The sequence below is a fragment of the Caloenas nicobarica genome, chromosome 1 (genome assembly GCF_036013445.1).
Source record: "Caloenas nicobarica isolate bCalNic1 chromosome 1, bCalNic1.hap1, whole genome shotgun sequence".
NCBI lineage: Eukaryota > Metazoa > Chordata > Aves > Columbiformes > Columbidae > Caloenas > Caloenas nicobarica.
In genome coordinates this window covers 62,963,664-62,984,450 of record NC_088245.1, presented here as the reverse complement: position 1 = coordinate 62,984,450, position 20,787 = coordinate 62,963,664, and the positions used below count along the sequence as shown (strand labels likewise).

The 20,787-nt window shown below is 37.8% G+C and overlaps 1 protein-coding gene across 2 annotated transcripts in view; it reads left to right on the top strand.

Moving 5' to 3' along the window:
- Positions 1-20,787, top strand: part of DGKI (diacylglycerol kinase iota) — a 178,196-nt gene that overhangs the window by 96,987 nt on the left and 60,422 nt on the right. For both annotated transcript variants that reach the window (XM_065658069.1, XM_065657275.1), the window contains 3 exons: positions 7,054-7,154; positions 17,949-18,028; positions 19,837-19,881. In XM_065658069.1, coding sequence (XP_065514141.1) covers positions 7,054-7,154; positions 17,949-18,028; positions 19,837-19,881 — 226 coding nt within the window. The remainder of the gene's footprint in view (positions 1-7,053; positions 7,155-17,948; positions 18,029-19,836; positions 19,882-20,787) is intronic.

Sequence of the window (20,787 nt, the reverse complement as noted above, 5' to 3'; positions counted from 1 at the left end):
AGTAGATCAAGTTCTACTCGTAGTCACAGAATGGGTACTTGTGGCTTTGCTTCTGTGTATTCGAACAAGCGCTGGAATGAAAGGGATATAAAAAAACTAAGGGGGATTATTTTTTTAAATTATTTTTTGGTGGCAGATGGTGATGTAACACTTCTAGAATCCCCAAAATGTTATAGTTCAGTCATAGGAGGGAAACAAATGCACACCTCTTCTTTGAAAAGCAATTTCCAGCAGGGGGGTTGACTTCACCTTGCAAACAGTTTATCTAGCATGATGTTGCCCTATTCCTGAAAAAAAAAAAAAGAGTTGTTCTGATTCTGCTGTGTAACCTGGTGCACTATGGGATGGACATCTTCTTACAGAAAGTAGACTTAAAAACCAAAAAAACTAAATATTTATGTTAATGAATGTCCACAAGTTTTAAGAATTTCCAGAAAGCATGCCCTTTTCATTGTAAGAATTATTCAATATATAGGTGATCTTCTGTATTCTTGTGGAAAAGTCAAATGCTGTTTGTCTGATAGATAGTAATGCAATTTCCTTGTACCATTCAGCCATTTTGCAGATAAAAAATGAAAGAAAATAATTTTCTATTACTGAAATTATATATTTTTTTGATGTGAATGGAACGATTTTGAGAGGACCTCATGACATCCCTGTAGAATCTTTCATAGCTTCTTCCAACTAAATAATGTGCATAGCATTTCTACAAGGCTCATTTGGTTTGTTATTTAATAATGCTCCAAATGTGCACTTCTGGTCCATGGTAAACAAAAGTTCATCAAATAAAATTCAATATGTTAAACTAGCCTATCTATGCTCCTGATTTGAGAAGACTGATATTTAGGTTTGTGTTTAAGTGAAACCATTATAGCTAATCAACCTGAATGAACAGAGTGTTTCAGTTGACCCGAATCTGTCTTTATTGTCCCATGGGGCGTATGGCCTTTAGGATGTAATTCTGTGGATTGGTGTGTTTGAGGAATGAGGTTCTTAATTAGATTCTTTAGGAGGTAATGGAATTCATTCATCTGTACTTTAAATTCCTTTTCATTGAGTACATAATATGCCATTTTGAAGAATAATAAGTGTAAGGAATTTAAATATTTTAGGTTGAATTGCAGTGCAGCAATCTCCCCAAATTTATTTATAAATTGTCAACTGCTGTATCTGGAAAGCTTTACTTCCTCTCCTTACAGTTGAGCAAGTTGTTTTGTACAATGTTTAGAAACATCCATTTCTATTAATACTGTACTAATGTTTGCTTTCAGTGACATTCATCACCCTATTATCTTTTACATGGACATGCTTAGGTACTTAAGGTTTGTGGTTTCTGAATACACTGAGTTTGTCTGAACAAGATAAATCGTGCAATTCGTATAATAATATGTATTATTATACAGTGTCTGTGAAGACTAGAGAAATATTGATGGTGGAAATGTTTTCCTCAGCTGCGTTAAATAGAGCTTTGTGTGGAGCTCATGAGTTCTGTGAGTGAATGAGTTAGATGGATTTGTTGGATGATGAGGACAATATCTCCTGGTGTCAATTGCCAGTCTGATAGCACAAGGAATGAATATTCACATAGTGAATTAGCTAAAGCTATATTGAATAGGTAATAAAATTTAGTGACATATTAATATATCAGCCATATTCTGACAGAGCAAAGTGTATTTGCAAATAAATTATGAACCATTGGATTTCAGTCACTGAATAAATGGATTTTGTGTTTGTGTATATATATACATGCTTATATATGTATTTGAGTTAAGAATAGATAACCTGTGACCGGACGTAGCTAAGTATGTAAAATCTCTACCCTGTAGAAAGGATCTCTTAGCATTCACATTTCTGATATTTTATTTTCTATGGAAAACTGCTGCTTCCAAGGTTACATTGTTATGACTAAAATAGCTAAACTTTTCAAATGGGCAAAATGGCAAGTTTCTCCAATTGTATGTTTTAGCATACACAGCTTGCTTATGTGGTAGTAGTTACATGTCTTTATAAAAAAGGGGTGAATAGGAAACTCTGACACTTGCCAGCTGATTAGACTCCCACGCTTGACCTGGAAGGGAACTATTTCTCCTCAGGTGATACATTACATTTAAGATGATGTGTGTCTTTTTTCCATAGAAGCAAATTTGAAGATATACAGTACACTGATGTACCAAAAAATATACTTTTTACAAATACATGGGAAGTGTCCTTTTATTTTCTAGTTAAAAAGTTCTTTTGGGGAATGTCTGTGTGTGGCTCCAGGAGCAACAAAAATGTTTTAGGCTTGCTGTTGATTTTAGCTCTTTTTGCTCTTCCAGTTTCATGCAAGTAAAAAGGGCTTGCTCACTTTGCCTTTTTAGGTGAAAGGACTAATTTGACTCAAGCAGATGATGCTGGAAATGCAATAGGTTGCCACTGGCTTCAGGCCAGGAAATAACATTTGTAAAGAGAAAGCTCACATTTTCCTTTCATATGTGACATTAAGTAGTGAGTCAACATAGCCACAAAAGTCAGTGTTGTCTTTCTCTCCCTTTGGTGTCCAAACACTATTTTGTCCTCACAGAGAGGTTGCAGGGAGACACAAGTTAATTAACCAAGGACTGGCAGATATTGGCAGGAGGCTTGAAATCCCCCACCTCCCCTTTTTGCAGGTCTTCTTCAGCACCAAGTACAGAGTCAAAATGACTGTCCTTTCACCTTGGCATAAAGGATGCAAACATACACTTTGAGAAGCTGTTCTGTTTCTGTCTTCTTTTCCTCTCCCTCTTTCATGAGATAAGTGGATTATCCATTGTGATGATGTGTTTGAAATGAAGCCAGTTGTGTGGTGAGACTTAAGTCTACCTTTAATTCACTGATAATGGTTGCCAAGAAAGTGCATGTTTGAACCAGTGCTTAGAAACTGAGAAGCAAAAAGCCCTACCATAACTGCTTTTACACAGCTTTCCTAGCATTTTTATGACAAACGACTTGTTACAAGCAAAATGCTATAAAAGTAAGGTAGTTCTACTGATTTTCCTTATATTACCTTCTCAGAGAATTAAAAAGTCTTGGATCTGGATGATAATTTTTAAAAAAATATTTGTGGCAAATATAGACCGTTATTAGAATTATTTGTAGTAATAACTATTTTGACAATCATCCAAATATTTTCAGGCATTCCATTTTCAGCTACAAGTGAAAATTATTGATGAGACTCTGTGGGGGGAGAAAAAGGCAACACAAAAAAGAATTATCACTGTACTCTTATTGAAAACGTAGCCTTGGGGAGGAATGGATAGATGGCATTGGGAATAAAGAATTGAATTTCGTGCTGAAGAGTTCTTTTGAATTCTTGCATTTATCAAAGATTAGGCGTGTGAACTTGGCTGCATCACTCCTTTTTTTTTTTGCCTCTTATCTAAACTAGGGACCGTAGACATAAATTATCATTCAATCATGATATTTATGTATAAGCACCAAACAGAAATAGTGAAACAGCAACTTTTAAAATCACTTCTAATTCAATGGTAATTCTTCTGGATCAGACAAAACCTATTCATTAACAGGTAGTGGGGGTTTTGTGTGTGTGGTTGTGTTTGTTTGGTTTGTGGTTTGGTTGTTGTTTTTTTTTTTTTTAATGACCCCAAGCTTGTTTGAGTTGTTTCACTTCAATATCTGGAAATAGAAACAATGGCATGACAGACAAGCTCACATGGAGACATGGAAGTTGGGGAGAGGGTTACCTGCTCAGTTCCCATTATCTCCCACAATAGAGCATAGCTTGTCTCCAGTTGCCAATGTTGGGCATACTCCTGTCCTGTCATGCACTAAGGAACATGAGAAAGGCCAGTGTGTTGAAGGAGGGGAAGCGAAATTGTTAGTGGGAAATTATTAAAGACCTTGTAGCTCTATTAAATTCTGCACAGAGAGTGCAGAGGTACAAAGATACATAAATTAATCTCTTGCAGTGAAGGACACCAGTAGGTTGCTGGGGAAGCCAGAGTCATGGGAGGCAATGGATGATTGAAAGACAAGTATCACTCACATATCTGCTATGGAGGATCTAAAAGGGCAAATAAAGGAGAAAAGGGAGATGCTGGTCTTCTATTAGGAGTTAAAATTACAGTTTACCTCAGGAAGATGCAAAGTTCCTGTACTAAATTGATTTCCTTCTAGTATGGAGAGCAGCACTGGGCACCACATCATGGGGTCACCGAGTGGAAGGGAGAGTCTGAGCATCACACATGGATGAGCTCTTTAGCAAGGAAGAAATAGAAAAGAGCAAGGAGGGGGTGGCTATTGGGTGGTTCTGGTTTGGAGGGCAAACATCCTCTTTACTTGGCTGAGTAATTCCTGTACAGGAGTAACAGCTTGTGATCAAGTGGTTATTTTGAACTGGGGATTGGAAAGCCTATTTTTCTAATAGAGTTCCAGATTGAGTTGTTCAAATATTTCTGTACGACAGTACAGATTTGGTTCTGTTTTCAGGAGAAACCACAGTTTGGGGCAGTTTTTTTGGTTGAGTTTACACTTGGCTTAATTCAGCCCATAGCAAGGATGAGTGTCTTTGTGGCATGGTCGAGTTTTACACAGAAATAAGAACTTGCTGAATTCTCTTGTCTCCCCACCCCTTTTCCTCCCAGCTGAGTTCAAAGAAGTAGAGGTAATTCACAAGCAATCCCTTCCCCACACCTCCCAACAACCCCCAGATTGTGAAGTGATCATCTGGAAGACTGAGCTACTGTCATCATAACGCATGGTGGCAAAACATTATGGGAAAAGGAGCATAGCATTTCTTTTCTCCCCTCAGACAAACACTATGCAGTTGAACTCCTATGTTTTCTGACTTAAGAGAAAGAAAGGAAGAAAGGAAGGAAGGAAGAAAGAAATAGAATGGGTTCAAGCTGGAACACAAGAGGTTCCACTTAAATTTGAGAAGAAACTTCTTCTCAGTGAGGGTGACGGAACACTGGAACAGGCTGCCCAGGGAGGTTGTGGAGTCTCCTTCTCTGGAGACACTCAAAACCCACCTGGACGCCTTCCTGTGTAACCTCATCCAGGTGTCCTGCTCCGGCAGGGGGATTGGACTAGATGATCTTTTGAGGTCCCTTCCAATCCCTTACATTCTGTGATTCTGTGAGAAAGAAAGAAAGAAAGAAAAGCATTGGACTCAGTGCAATTATGTTGTTGTTCCATCCATGCACCTTTCCCCTCCATTTGCACGTACTCATCTTCTCAAGGTTGCTGAACCAGCTATAGAGCCTGCAGGTGGAGAGTACTGTTTTGTAGGATGACATAAGGGTACCTGAATTAGAAAGCTGCCCCCTAAAGCTGTGCTGGAAGCTACCATCCCAGGTGTCTGTTGTTGTGCAAAAGCTTATTTTAAATATAGGCAGTTTGCCGTTATCTTGGGGCATTTTAATGCAAGAGTCCCTGTCAGTCAGCACAGGAATAACATTGGGCAGCCTGTATGTTTCTGAGTGTTTCAGTCTTGCTGCCACTGTTAAACGTTTATGATATCTTCTACACTGTTCTTCATGTATCTTGGGTTTATTTTCATCGTTAATATAGAAACTCCTGTTCAGAACATGAATTTCCTCAGTGCAGCTCCTTCAAGTGCATTGTCTTACACTCCAGCTCTGGACGCAGCCTCAATGCATTATCTTTATCACTTCTTAGGCAAAAAGTATTTGTGCCAATAGAGGATTTCTTAACTGGGACTTGATTTTCAATCTTTATTTTCATCTGTCCAGATGTGACAAAGCTGTTTATACCAACAGAAAGCATGCAATAAGCTAACGCTGAAGTAAGTGCTAAATGCTATCCCAGTAGCTCTAACAAGAGATGGCCACAAACCATGTGTTTTTTCAGGTCTGCATTATTTTCAGGTCAAAAATAAAGTTGTTTGCTTATTTAAAAAGAAAGAAAAACTTTATATTTTGATACGTGGCTTATCCTGATTTGTGTTTAAACTAGCAGTGCAAATGCTGTTGGTCAAATATCTTAAAATTGAGACAAAGAAAAAAGTAAGCATGTATATTTATGACAGTGCACACAATTTCAGTTATTAAAAGACAGTGTTTTTATTTGGTGGTCATATGACTGGCAGAGTTCTGTTGCTAACTAGATGAAAAAAGAGAAAATACGTGGTCTTTTGGTGGAAGTACAGGATGAAGGATGTACTTCTAACTGAGCCTGGGGCCAGTTCTTACAGGACAGATTTTTGATATATGCATTATAACACACAGGTTATCTATCTTTCTTTAAAAGTGGAAAATGCAAATGTGGCCAAGTTAATTTACATAGCATTCAGCACAAAAACAAATAATAGGTTATAGTAAGGTGAAAGCCAGTATGGAGTCAGAATAAAGATTTCAGGACAACTTTCTATCAATATACAGACACTTAAATTTACAGATAGGGACCCATTGAGTATTTCAAAATTATATAGCCAGTTAAGGCATCTAAATGTGTCTGAAATATGTAGAAATGAGGTTCCTGTGCTGCTGCTTGCTTTTGAAAGTCCTCCTGGATTCTGTATACTGGACTCAGTACTGTGGAAATCCATTTCTTAGCTACATTTCTGGTGCCTGTTTCCCAGAACAGATGCTGAATGAGGATCCTCTGGGGATATGAGGATGAATGTTCTTATGGGCAGAGAGGAACGGTTGTCCCAAGAGACTTCCCAAGAAAGCATGTGTGTTCTGAAAAACAGCTTAGCAGATCTACTGCCTGTGGTAGGTCCCTAGGGATGTACAAAAAGGCAAACTGCAGAGAGGAGTGGTATCTATATAGCAATTAAAGAACTCAGAAAAACCTCTGTAATTCCAGACCACACAGCCAGCAAATGGGCTTCTTGATCTTGCTTGTCATTTACACTGTAATGTCTGTGTTGTTTTGTGGTGGATAGTCATAATTTTAAACTCAGTGTTGGGCCTGTAAGTTGTTGGCCCAGTTTTGAAGAGGCTTGTTGTTCTTCTTTCAGAGAAGATTAAAATAGCTTTGTATCCTATTTTCATTTTGCTTTTCCATGGAACACTTTGTCTGAGAAGCTTTCTTCTTTTCTTGCAGTCCTCATTCCATCCCAGATCGCCTGCGGATCAGAGTGAACAAGATTAATTTACAAGAATATGAAGGGCTACATTACGACAAGGAAAAACTCCGGGAAGCTTGTAAGTTGGAAGAAGCCAGGTTGTAGTTGCCTTTGGTAGAACATTCTGTATAAATATCGCATTAACAAAAAAACTCCAAAACAACAACAAGAAAAAAACCTCAAACACAGAGTCAAACATACCTCTTTGGATGAGTCATGTAGAGTGTGTATTCATCTATGCATGTATATGTACATACATATTCTCCCTACATAAATATTCTCTCTATAAAAAGCATATATAGAGAATTCACCTGTTTTCTTACTTAACTATGCCTTCTGCAAGTTGATTTTATTTACCATAAAGTAAGTGTTTTTCACACCTGTTTTTTTATTCATGTATTTCTGTTGGTTCTGCTGGGTCTCTACTAGTGTATTAAACTATTCAAAATTTTATGGTTAGCATCAAATATGGAACTGAGCAGGGGGACCATGATTAATTTCATATTGAGAATGTGCTCTGACCTTGAACGTGGTTCTTGTACAGGTGCATTTATCCTGGGAAAAAAATCTGGCTTCCCTAGTCCCTTATTCTTTAAAAGCCTTCAGTTTTCTACATAAGAGAATAATCACTGTTTTGTCTCCTTATATAATGGTTTAATTGCCACATTCAGGGGTAAGGCAAAAGCAGACAGCCTGTTGCTTTGGCAACATTAATGATGATGATGCATACTCAAAGATGGAGTTCCTTTCCTTGGTGACACACAGAGTCATTAATCAATGAGGGACATGGCTGCTTGTGATAACAATTTAATAGTCTTGTTTGTGCATCTGGCTCATTATTCATATTAAATTACAAGCATGACTGTTTGTTGTGCAACAAAGCTTCAGCTCCCTCTGTAATACAGAACTCTCTGGTAATTACAGGATGACAATCCTTTTAATCGGTATGCTTATCTCACTGTTGTAAGATAGTTAAACTGTTTCCCTTCCACTCCTCTAGTCCCACCCCTCCTTATTCTCCCAGTTCACCAGCTCTCCTTCCAACAAAAAAACCTGAAATGGCTTAAATTTTACTATATGTCCTGACAGCCTTTTCTGAAGTTCCTGTTAGCAGGTTTTGGTCATAATTAAAGCAATCAAACCCTTCATCACTGGACTGAGAAGAATTTCAACAGGATGAGCATTATGGCTCACTGGAGAGGAATTTGCTTCAAGTTTAAATTGAGAATTTGACCTTGAGTAGATGTCAGGCCATATTGAACCCACATCTATCCAACCTTGTGAGAAACAATCTGGTTCATTTGATGATTCATCCTATGGTTTTCCATTTGAGGAGAATGATCTTCATCCATCCTCACTATGGACGTTAAATTGTGTGCGTGTGTGTGTGTATTTGTTACATATTATATAGAGACTGATCTAGAACCTCTGAGATTTGGTTTTAGATTACACACGCATTTGATCACTTGCTGAATGTGTGCTTAAAAGGTTTTCATTCAAAAAGTAGATGTTTGGCCATTAAGAGTTAAAATGATTGCTTTCAGGCATTGACATGTCACTTGCAGTAAGACCCTTTTGTCTTTCAAGTTGCTGTATGGCCAGCTTGATAATATAATATAGCTGGACTGGAATATTTTCTCTAGATATTTTTCATGAAGTTGTTTTTCCTATCTGTCCTCCTTTAGCTGTCTCAGTAATGCATGTGCATTACTGTTTTTACATTAAAATACGAAAAAGAAAATAATATCCTCATCAACCTAAAATAAATCAGAAAAGATACCTCACCTTACCCTTTGCAGTTATTAGGAATGTGTGGTGTAAGGACACATAATTTACAGCATACACTGATGGTCAGCAGCCGAATTCTCTGGACATATAGCCTAAGTGTCTTCTGTCAGAATTGTCCAACGTTTAGTTTTCAGGAGCCTGATCTTGATTTGGGAACTTCTTGGTGATGTTAATTACAACTGAAGAAAATTACGTATGGGAAGAGAAGTGTTCTCTAAACAGTCAGAAACAAAACTGCTTTAAATATTCTAGCCAGTTCCTTGAGTTGCATGAAGTGAAAAATGGAAAATCCCTGTGGTTCACTGAGCACAGACCTAACATTCCACTTTTCCTGTGACTTACTGCAAGATGCTTGCATCTCTTCTGGAAACCAAGGCATAGCCAGTCATCAGGCTGCATGGTTACACTAGAGGACTACATAACTTAAACTTTATGAGGAAGGAAGCTGGAAAATTACTTTATTATTCCTTTTAAGAGCAGCAAATGATAGCCATTTAAATTGTATTTCTGACATAGCTAATTGGATATTTTTTACATGGTTTTCTGGTGACAGGTCTATAGATTTCTGCCTGCCTGGCTCTATCATATGTTCAATACTTACATGAAATAAGCATGCTGACTACGTCCCCATCATTGAATAATTTCAGGGAGCATTGCCGCTAAATGTTACCTAGCTAAAGTGGAGAAGGAGAGTGCTATGGGAGAAGAAACCCTCCTTCCTTTACCAAAGAAAGTGATTATGTGGGGAGGAAAGTGGAAATAAATACATTTCCATGGCAAATGAATAACTGAAATTTTGTCAGTCTGAATTAAAAATTTAAATGCAGAAAATACTTGTGCACTAGCAAAATACAAGAACACTTGCATTGGGCCCTGTTTCTACAAGGCCTGTTACTGTAAGTGGGGTTAGCTTCCTTCAGCACAATTGTAGCTCTCAGGTGCATGTAAGTCTCATTAGATGCTTGCAAGAGACTCAATCTACATATCTGTTCAGGCTTTGGCAGAGTACCTACAGCTTAACTCCAGAATAGTGTAATTACTATCCATCCTCTGCCCAGAAGGATTAAAAGCACTTTTACCTCCCTAAATCATTTGAAAAACAAACCAGAATCTCACAGAAATTTGAGCAGGAAAAGGAAGCCAGCTAATAACGAGTCATGCTGTTATTCCTGAAAAATAGCAAAGAAGTTTTTATGGTTTTTGCCTGTTACATGTCTCCATACTAGAGTTCTGAAAGCTCTGACATCAGTGTGATAATCTCGATCATTTTAACTCACAGTAAATACATTTTGCTTCCCTCGTTTGCTTAAAATACTGATTTGATATCCAACCACTTCACCTAAAATTCCACTTCCCAACATATACCAACTCATCATACAAATTGTTCCATGAAGATTAATCTTCACTCTGCTGGAGGTAGACACCTAATTTTGAAAAGCTCTTGGACAGTTAAAGAATGTCATTTTGTCCTGTGAAGGGTACAACTGTTCTTAGCCCATTCTCCTTCTGTTGCTTTGTGCTTTTCTTGTCACTGCAGCTGGCATTTAACCAAGATGCTGTTTCTGAATTGTCCCTTTCTTCCTTCCCCATGCTTTTTCTTTTCTCCTTCATTCTTTCTTCTGTCAACATCTCAGTATTGTCTGTGGGTTGGTTGATGATGGTACAGAGGATGCTTATTGATCCTTCAGTGAGGAGGATTGAATGCTTCCATGCAATCTTTTGAGAAAGAGATATATGTTGGCATTTTAGTTACGTTGTAATGTTCTGTGAATGCAGTTGTCTTCTCTGTTGACTTCTCTAACATGTCCCTATACATGCCCCAAGCACTTGTCACCCTAGTCAACAGCTTCACCACCTCCTACCCAATAAGACAGTTGTGTATTACATGACCATAACCAAGATTATTGTATTCAAAAAGTGAGTTGAGATGACATTGCTAGATGTACAGAACTTAATTCTATCTCTTTTGCCTGTGTATCTTCTGTGCACTCTATCTGTGATTTCCTATTACTGGAGAAAAGTGTGATTCAAAGCAGCATTGTGGGGGAACAAATGAGTTATTTTTAAAACAGCAAGATCTTTCTATTTATGACACCCTATTTTCTCCTTTCCAATGTTACTAAGAAATTCCTGACAATGGAGGTAAATGCAGGAATTATATATATTTTTTTTAAAGAAATAAACAACAAACAAACCAACCATAAACTAGTTAGTGACCAAATGGTCTTCAACCCTTCCTCATTCTTCCTGCCAACACTCTTGTAGATTTGCCCCATGAAGATGGCATGGTGAAATAGCTCACCAACAACAGCAGCTGCACAGGGTGGGTTTTTTTGTGTGTTTGTTTGTTTTTTAATAGAATATGTCAGTTCTTACTGCTCTTAACTTGTTTTGTGTGCTTTAGCCATGGAAAACCAATCTTAGTTTGATCAATACTACTAAGAGTAAGGAGGAATCATATCTGACTGCAGTGGTAGCAGTGGCAGAAATAACTCAGCTCTGTAACAGCTCTGGGTCTCCCACACCATCTTTTACACAGAGGCAGCTGTTCCTTATCTCCTTGTGAATAAAGTGGGACACTAGAATAAAAAACAGTTTTTGAAGAAAAATTTAGTTCCATGTGTATAACAATTGAACTATCTGCAATTTAACTATCCTTTTCTCTGCAGCCTTCTTGCTTTGTGTGCTGGAGTCGAGGCTGGTATAACATGATGTGATGCTAACATCAAATTCTTGTCTCTCTCTGGTTATATCTAGCCAGATGTCTATGTTGTGTATGTTCCTGTCTTTAAATCCTGTGAGTTATCTGAGGATTTTGGGGTCATCCTAGGAGTTCTTATCCTATGTATACAGAGGTAAATGGATTGACAAGCTTGTGAGTCCTTTGGGATGTGTACCTGTACAGAGATACTGTAGCTTCCTCATACCAGCAATATACTTAGCACAGTTTGAGAATCACTTATCTATGAAATGTATTCTGATACTTTAAAGTTCAGGGAATTGGCAGGTGAAGCTTATTTGGAGACTATTCCTTGTGATTTTGAGCAACTAGTTAAATAAGAAAAGGTCAGCACTGAGTACTCAGTATTTACATCCTGAATATCCATAATGTAAAGGGCAAAGGGGAGCAGAGAAACCTCCCGCTAGGTGACTACTATGATGAGGGAAACCTGAATTAGCAGATGGAGTCAGGATAGGGAAGATTAGCCACTGAAAGAAATGTGTTCATGTTGGGAAGCAACTGGATGGATTTGTGAAAGATATGTTGCATAGCTACAAACCTCCTCTTCCATCCTGTAAAGGAAGAACCTATGGTCACTTATTTGTCAGAAGGTCTCTTAGCAGACATGGTGGCTTATCTGTAGAAGCTCTGTAAAAGGCAGCATTACCTACAGACTGTCTACTAAATTTCTCTCTGTTTAAAAGTCACCACCTTGCTCTAACAACTTTGTTTTTTCAACATGTGTTGTGTAGACATTACCTAATTCATGCATTTCTCTGTCACAATGATTTATAAGATCTGAAACTGAGGAGGTTGGATGGGTTGCTTAAAGTCACTCAGTGAGACAAAAACAAGAGGGATTGAAGTCAGCAGTGAGTTAAATATTGGTAACTCTGCTGCCAGTGAGCTCCCAGATTCTCATGCTGGTTTATACAGAAGCAAAACACTCATAAATGTTTGTAACTGAAACAGAAATGACCCCTCCCACCAAAAAACCAAACCAAAACAAAAAAACCCACCACAAACAAAGAGGAAGTTGCCAAAGGCATTGCTTGTATGAAAGGAAATATCTTTTTGTCTTTTGATGGATGAGACCTTGTGAGCTTTGTCCAGACAGAACAGTGAATTACATTTCTCGCCTTGACTGACACACATACCTATGCGTGTACATACACACACATGCATGTGCGCATTGAAAGGTTAGAAAGGTGCAGGAGTAAACAGAAGAAAAAGTAGGATGTGATCAGACAAGTAAAGGGAGTAGCACAATGAATATACATGCAGATGCTGAAATAGCTTCAATTATTGGCTTTATCTTACTTTGATCTCTTGATTTTGTAGTCATAGTAACATTTAACTCATGCCGTTGCCTCAGTTGGGAGGAAGGAGTAAATCCAAACCAAAAGAATATCACCTCATGTCACTGAGTTATAGAATCATAGAATGGTTTGGATTGGAAGGGACCTTTAAAGATCATCATGTTCCCTGCCATGGGCAGGGACATCTTCCACTAGATTAGGTTGCTCAAAGCCTTTGATCTTTAACATTTCCAGGGATGGTTCCAGCACAACTTCTCTGGGAAACCTGTTCCAGTGTCTCATCACTCTTGTTTCTTCATTATATCTAATCTAAATCTACCCTGTCTTGACTCCACATGGGGCATATTTACATTCAATAGAGTCCTCTTCCTTTTGAGGTAGTTGGGAAACTGTCACCTCTAAATTTTCCATCTCCTTCAAACTAGAAGAGATGGATAGTATTCCAAATAGATATAAATATGTATTTACGTCAGAGGAGTGGGGAAACACAAGAATATTAAATTCCATTTCAGACTTTCCAGTAAATCATGCTATAGTTTGCCTTTCTGGTAGAGATTTTTCTGTGATATTTTTCTGTGCATATTCTGCTTCTCCCATTTCCTTTCCTATAGCTTTTCTGATTTGATTTCCTCTTACCTTTTCAGTCCTTTTTGTCCCTTTTGGCTATGCCATTGCACCCACATCCTTCCTTTCTGTCTTAATCTGTTTCTGCAGATATCGTAGCTCAGGTTCCTATTCTTTTTCTTATTCCTAAATCCTTACTCATTTTTCAGCCGGACCTCTTCTTTCAGTTCTTAGTCCTGATATCCATTCCCTGCCAGTTTCAATTAATAGTTTTTGTAGTTCATAGTTTTCTTTCTATAACCTGTTCCCTTTTGTGTGGTGTTTGGGACAAGTTCTCTCTTCATTTGACTTGGCCAAGTTCTTGCTTTTTGTGGCAGAGTATTGGAGAAAAGTCACTGAGAGCCTGGAGGGGATGACCATCTTCTCGAACATGGTTTGGTTTAGTTTGATAACCTCCATTGTGTTTTACTTCCTAACTTGTGAAGATTTTAAAATTGTACCACTGGTGCCAAGAAAACTAGCAGCCAATGAACCTAAGGAGACTTAGTTTTTGTCAGCATAATAAACAAAAATGATCTGAAGAGACACATGGCTTAGTTTTGTGTGGTAAGAAAAACATTTTTCACAAACTCAGTTGTATTAAAACCATAGTGGGAAAGCCAAACTTCTTAATATAAATGTCTGAATATTTTAGAATTCCCTCTCAAGAATTTACTTGGACCTTCACATTTCTAATAACAGTGGAAACCCCTCAGGAAAATGACATTCTCATAACATCTTCAGTAGTGAGGATCCTTTATTTGCTACATTAAACATTTAAAGCCCAATGTCTAATCTTCCCAGTCCCCTGAGGTATGTTAGACTCGGAATGAGTTTTCCTGGCATTCAAATCTACCTTAATGATCTGTCTCGAGGCTGTTTTGTTTGGGATTTGAGTGGGTTAATCATGGTGTTTAGATCAGAAATTGAAAATCTTTCATAACAATAAATGGGGAAGTTAATTGATTTTTTTTTTTTTTTACGGTGTCACAGTGTATTTAGACTTCTTGCATTTGTGTTCTCAGAAGCATTAAAGAGTTCACTAGCTTTAGAAATTCAGCATTATGGGCAGTTAATAGATGGAAGATTTCTTCTTTGTTTATAAATTCTCTAGCTAATTTCATGAGGACTTAGGAAATCACTACTAATCTTGCAGTTAATTAGAGCAGCACTCTAACCATACTGCTGCACCTAACCCACCCTTCTCCTGCTGATACGCAATTTTAGTTAGTGTTGCTAGGAATAAAAAACTTTCTGCAGTACTAGTCCAGAATATGAAGCAACTGTCTGCCTGTCTCATCTCCTGGGGTTCTTGCACTGCTGCTCATCACTCAAGCATTAGAGTCTGTATCCACAGCTCCCTGGACAAAGTCCTTTTCACCATTCAGGGAACACAAAGAAACTGGAAGCTGGATGCAAGGGGCCAGAAGAGCAGGCATCTCAGGAGAAAAATTTCTGGCATTTGAATGTTGTGGTTTGACTCATGATCTGGGACTATCCCTTATTTTTGGCATATTCCCATGTGTGGATATATCCCTGTATTCATAGAAGCAGAAAGTGTGTGGGCGTACGGGAAAAGTTGCACTGCAGTACCTGTGCTCTTCATGTAAGACTTTGTCTTCCCATCTCTCACATGGCACATCTAGTAATCACCATATCCCACAGCACTGTTCAGTACTGTCCACATCCCCATCCACACAGGGCTATTCAGAAGAGGTAAAAGCCCCTTTATCCCTGAATGAAAGTGTCCACAATGACAATGAATGCCATTCATGTTAACTTTATGCCTTTGATTCATTGTAACTAACCCATTTTGACCCTGTTGCTCAGCATTGCCTCATATTTAGAATGAGCAACCATCTCATAGTTTCGATTCCAGTATCAATCTCTATATTTTTTTTTTTTTTTTTTACAAACAGCAGCTATTGTGAAGCACTTTGAAAATCCTGTCTGTGTGATGCATTGTGTATACTTACTATGGTTTATGATAAAAATGAAGGCATTTTCGTTGCTGAAAGACAAATGGGTCTTGTAAATAAACCAAAACAACCAATCAAAAAAACTAAAAAAAAAAATCTTTGGCAAGTAACATTTTAGGATAGACTGTAGTGTTACCCAGTAATGACTTAAAAGGTTTTTCAAATGAGCATGAACCATATGTAAGGGAAATATTTGAGATGCACCTTATCCCTTAGCTAGCCATTGACACAAAAAACCATAGGTCATGCTAATTTGGGATTCCCAGGCAGCAAAACTGCACATCTTTTTAAGAACAAAGTCACCTAGCCCAGAATTCCAGAACTGTTCTATGATCACAAAGAATAGACATGACATAACTTAATCAAACCTGTTAATCGTGACTCTCTTCTTCACTCATGTAGATGAAGCACATAAATGCCACTGCTAAGCCATCTATTGCATATTAGTGTTTCCTTTTCAGACATTTTGGTGGTTTTTTTCAGGATTCCAAATGTTTGTAACGTCCTTCCTCTTTGGGCTGTCAGGAATACTTATGGTTAAGGATTTCAATTCTATATTAGCTGCATTGTTTCAGCAGCTTAAAGCTCTGGTCCCCATTAAGTGCACAAACTCATCCACGAGGGAAGGAATTAAAGAGAAAAGATACAAAATCTGTGGTGACAGTTTATAAGCCAGTGGTGTAGCTCCTTAGTGCTCTGCAGTTATTGGAGGTGTAGTCGTGTCTGCTGCAATTCACTTTTTAGTGCTGTAAGTGATTCTAACAAATGCTTCTTTTAGTACAGGCTGCAGAGGGGTCTGCTGAATTGAAACTAGATAGCCATTAAGTACTCTCTACAAAGAGCTTAAGGGTCTCCTGTCAGAGCAGGTTAAGCAATAATAAACACTAAGCAAAGAGAATCGGTCTGTAACCCAGAACGTCGGAGCGTGTAAAGCGAACCTCATGATTGACCCTCATTTCACTCGCTTGTCTATGACTCTCTGTTCTGTAATGAAAAAACCTGAGAGTTCGCAATAAGCACTGTTCCCTTCCGGCCTTTCTGAAAATGAGCAGGTGGATTGACATCACTGTTAGGTGTCAGTGTTGTTTCAGAAGCAGCACAAGCTCTTCATTTCTTCCCTAGTCTGCCTGCCTACCACTTCTTTATTTTCTTGTTACTCCTTCCAGCATTTTTTTTCTGCTTTGGGTTTTCCCACGTTCATAGCTGTTCTGCTGTTCAAATTGCTTTCTGAACATGATGCTGGCAGCATTGCTGAGCATCTCCAGAGCCCTGCGATGGCCTCTGAGGCCTATAATGACCTTGACTGCTGTAGGTGCTCCCCTACTCTGCTCCCTGAGACCACTGAAGCTGTCTTTGTGCTTCCAGCCTTGGTTGCCCACAAGAATATAAATCACGTTCCCCATTATCTTTTAGCACGGTTTTGTTTTTTTATCAGAATGAAGAACTTTGTGGTAGATAAATATCTCACCCTCTTAATCTCAGAAGTGTTAGTGACTTTATGTTGCTTCTTGTTATCCAGTCATTAAAATTGTTTATGAGTTGATATTCTTCTCTCCTTCTGGATTGCTTCATATGAGGATTTAACTCTCTTTCCTACTTCTTCTCTCCTTTTTGGGGCCATTTTTTGATTAAAGAACCTCCAGGGAGGAAAAAAAGAACTTCATTCAGTGACTCAGTTTTAGAAAATCAGATACTCGAGAGTTTTCACTTGCTTCCTTGTTTTATTTGACGACATGCGAGTAGGTAGCTTCTTGGTACTTTACTTGTGGACTCACATATACTGTTTTTATCTTTTATTCTCTTTGTGGGTTTGTTTGGGGATTTTTCCTTGGCTGTAAGAACAGAATGTTTGTGGAAACCTAAATCCCCTGTTATTTTAAAGGCTACCCTCAGCTGGGGAGATGTATTTTTACACATTCTCTTTTTTTCTCTGAGAAAAGATGGAGATATTATGTCAATTTTGTGTTTAGGTGGAATAATGTCTGTTTAGGTTGGAAAGCAGCCTTACATCAAAATAACATGGTGCTGGACAGTTTTCTTTGAAATCAGACTGTGACTTTCATTACTTTAAGTCATCTTTGTAGACTTCTAAGAGTTCTGAAAATGAAATATGACACTTTTATTTCAATGCATAAGAGCACTTCCCTAAACTCTTATTTTGGGGAATGTTCCTTTCTTTGCAGTTAATAATTGATGTTGACATCAGACAATGAGGTACACAATTTAACTGAATCTGTTTTGGTTTCTTTGATATGAAAGACAGTTGAAAATAAAAATATTTGATAATTATAAATGGGTGAAACTAATGATGAATAATATATTTCTGCTTTTAAATGACTGTTAAGATTTAGGTAGCAGAAAGCTTTTGAAAGGACATTAAAAAAACAAACCCAAAGCATACTGAAAATCTTTTAACATTCAAGAGACTTCAGTTAAAGAGGCTTTTGTTTTTGATTTTTCAGCCATTCCCCTAGGAATTATAGTTGTAAGAGGAGATTGTGACTTGGAGACCTGTCGTATGTACATTGACCGTCTACAAGAGGTGAGGGTTTTTTTGTGAATTCAGGTATCATTTATTAATCTGTGTTATGCTTCTTTCAGTTCTGGATGCAGAGATCTAATAGTTGCATCAACTATATATTAACAGTATTGCAATGTGCCTACCAACGAAAACAAAACTTTAGAGCTATGATATAATAATAAAAGCAGGAGTAGCACTGAAAAGTATTTTCTAAACAGGAAATGAAAAGTCATACTGGCTCCTTTTAAGTGATAACAGAATTGACATGAATGGATGTGTTTACTTCTCCTTGAATTGGAATGGAATACCAGGACTTTCGACACACCTTTCTGAAATAACACAAATTATTGATTAGAAAGAGTGTTATATAAGGATAAACTTCATGGTATTTGAGTGGGTCTAATTATGTGAAGTCTTTCTCTAATACTGTCATGGTGACACCAATAAACAGTACAAATATTGACTAGATATTTCCAAATACACAGAAATGTATGCTCATGCAGCTAATAATAAAGTTACTCTTATTGTCTTGAACACCTCGCCTCACAAGAGTTCATTCTACAATATAGTCTGGGAAAGGGAGACTCCAAATGCCTCATTACCTGAATAATTTTAAGTGTGTATGCCTTTAGTGATAGAACTAATGGATTTTCATTCATGTGCTGTCTCTGACTGATATCTTTCAATGTTTACAAGTGTGAGGACACTATGCAGGTTTCTAAATAAGTGGTCCACATTACACAGGAGCTATGAACCTCATCCTCCCATTGAACTTCTTGGGAGCCACTGACTTACTGTGGTTTTGAAACTCTCTACTCGCAGCCTGAATATAGGCCTCAGCATCTCATTACAGGCTTTCACTGTTTTTTGCATTTCAGCCAGAATTCCCTTCAGCAAATGCGTTCTGACCTGAGGTGTGGCTATTATTATCAGACGTAAAATCATGTTGTGTAAGGTGATGCATATTTGAGGTATCTGGTGATGGAAAATTACAATTAAATATTTGTGATGATATTCTCAGCAGATTATAAATGAGATATACTGAGCTCAGGCAACTTAATATGGCCAGTATTAGGTGACAAGTAGTTGTACAGCCCTGGCGGAAGCACAACTAGAAGTTCTGGTTGAATTACCCACAGTGGTTGTGGAGGAACCGTATTTCTACAACCTATTGCTGGGTTTGTACTACTCTTTTTCTGTCTGCTTGATTTGGCTCAGACCCATTTGCTGGGACTGGAGGTGACAAGGCTTTCTGCACTCTGCCAACTTGCACACCAGCTGGGGAGCTGTGGTCAGTAGGCCAGGTTTTTTGGTAGGCTATGTCATGAACTAAAACCGTTTCACAAAACCTCTATTAAAATAAATTAGGTTTCTGAGCCCTGCTAAATACCATGGTCATTCTGATATGACCTCCCTGGCATGAGGTTGTCTTAAAAAAAGGAAAACTGCTAGTGGTTTTCTTTAGTGTATTAATTACTTAAAAATATTTGCAAAAACAAAAAAAAATTATGGACTTGAGCATATTTTCTTCTATTTTGTTGTTGATATTCTAAATTTAGATAGTATTCATGGAACAAATAGGTCTATGATATGGTAAATATGATAATCTCTATATTTTTAAAACCGTTTTTTGACTGAATGCATGCAAATCTAAACTTCAAGTGAGCTTTCCATGACTATTCTGTGGTGTTTGTTTCATAAACTTAAAACTAGTGAGAAATACTTGCAAAATTATTTGTTTGCCCAACCACTCCAGATAGTAGAACCAAAACCAGCTCTCGTTGCTTTAATTTTCTTCATCATCAGTGTGTTTTTCATCCTCCTACTAGGATCTACAGTCAGTAACTTCTACTACACAGAGGGTTCATTACCAGGTAAGATAAGCTTTCCTTTTAGTATCAGAACAAAGACAAGCTTAATAATGTGGACTGCAGTCTCTGCATTTGAGCCCAGATTTTCTTTTTGTTAGATACCTGTATGTTAGATGAATTTCTGATCATCATTTACCCTTAAATGTTGGAGGTTCATTGTGCTTTCCCTGAGACAATCCTTTTCCTTGCAAACCTTATAGAATCATCTTTAAAATTAGCACAGAATGATGACGTGAGTGGTATTGTAATAGCAGTGTCTTGAAGTGAATGAGAGAATGTGTCCTTTAGGACAAAGAACAAAAGTAAAATTGTTTCTCTGTCTGAGAAACTGAACAATAACATGTTATACTTCATAGCTGTAGTAATAAAGTCTGCCACGGAGAAAAAAGGTGTGCTAGCAGGCCTAACCTCTTAATAATTCTGTGCACCACAGTCAATCTACCTTTATTTTAACATAATTTTCAGCGTAGCTTTTTAATCCATCCTGGGCACAAATCTGTCTTTTGCATGTGACAAAGAGGTTCTAGTTTTACGTGGCTAGTTTTTAAAATTGGTTCCTTTGTGTATTTTACAACTTTAATGTATGATTTACACAATACAGAACTTGATTTTACAGTTGGAAGTGTTGTTCAAGAATGCGTATTTCTCTCAGTAAAATATTGCACTGCACAGTGCTTAAATTGGGAGTAAATAACTCAGACTAACTACACTGACTCCTGAGCTTATCTAACATCAGCACAGAGACTTCACACAACCAATGGTCAGCTGACACAGCCCCTGAGATCACAAGACAAGTGTGCATGGTGTTGATAACCTTTTCTTAGGTTTAACAATGTTAAGTCTTGTTGGGATCAACAGGAATGAGTTCACTGAGAAAGCACACAGTGATCCAGCTGGTGGGAACCCATT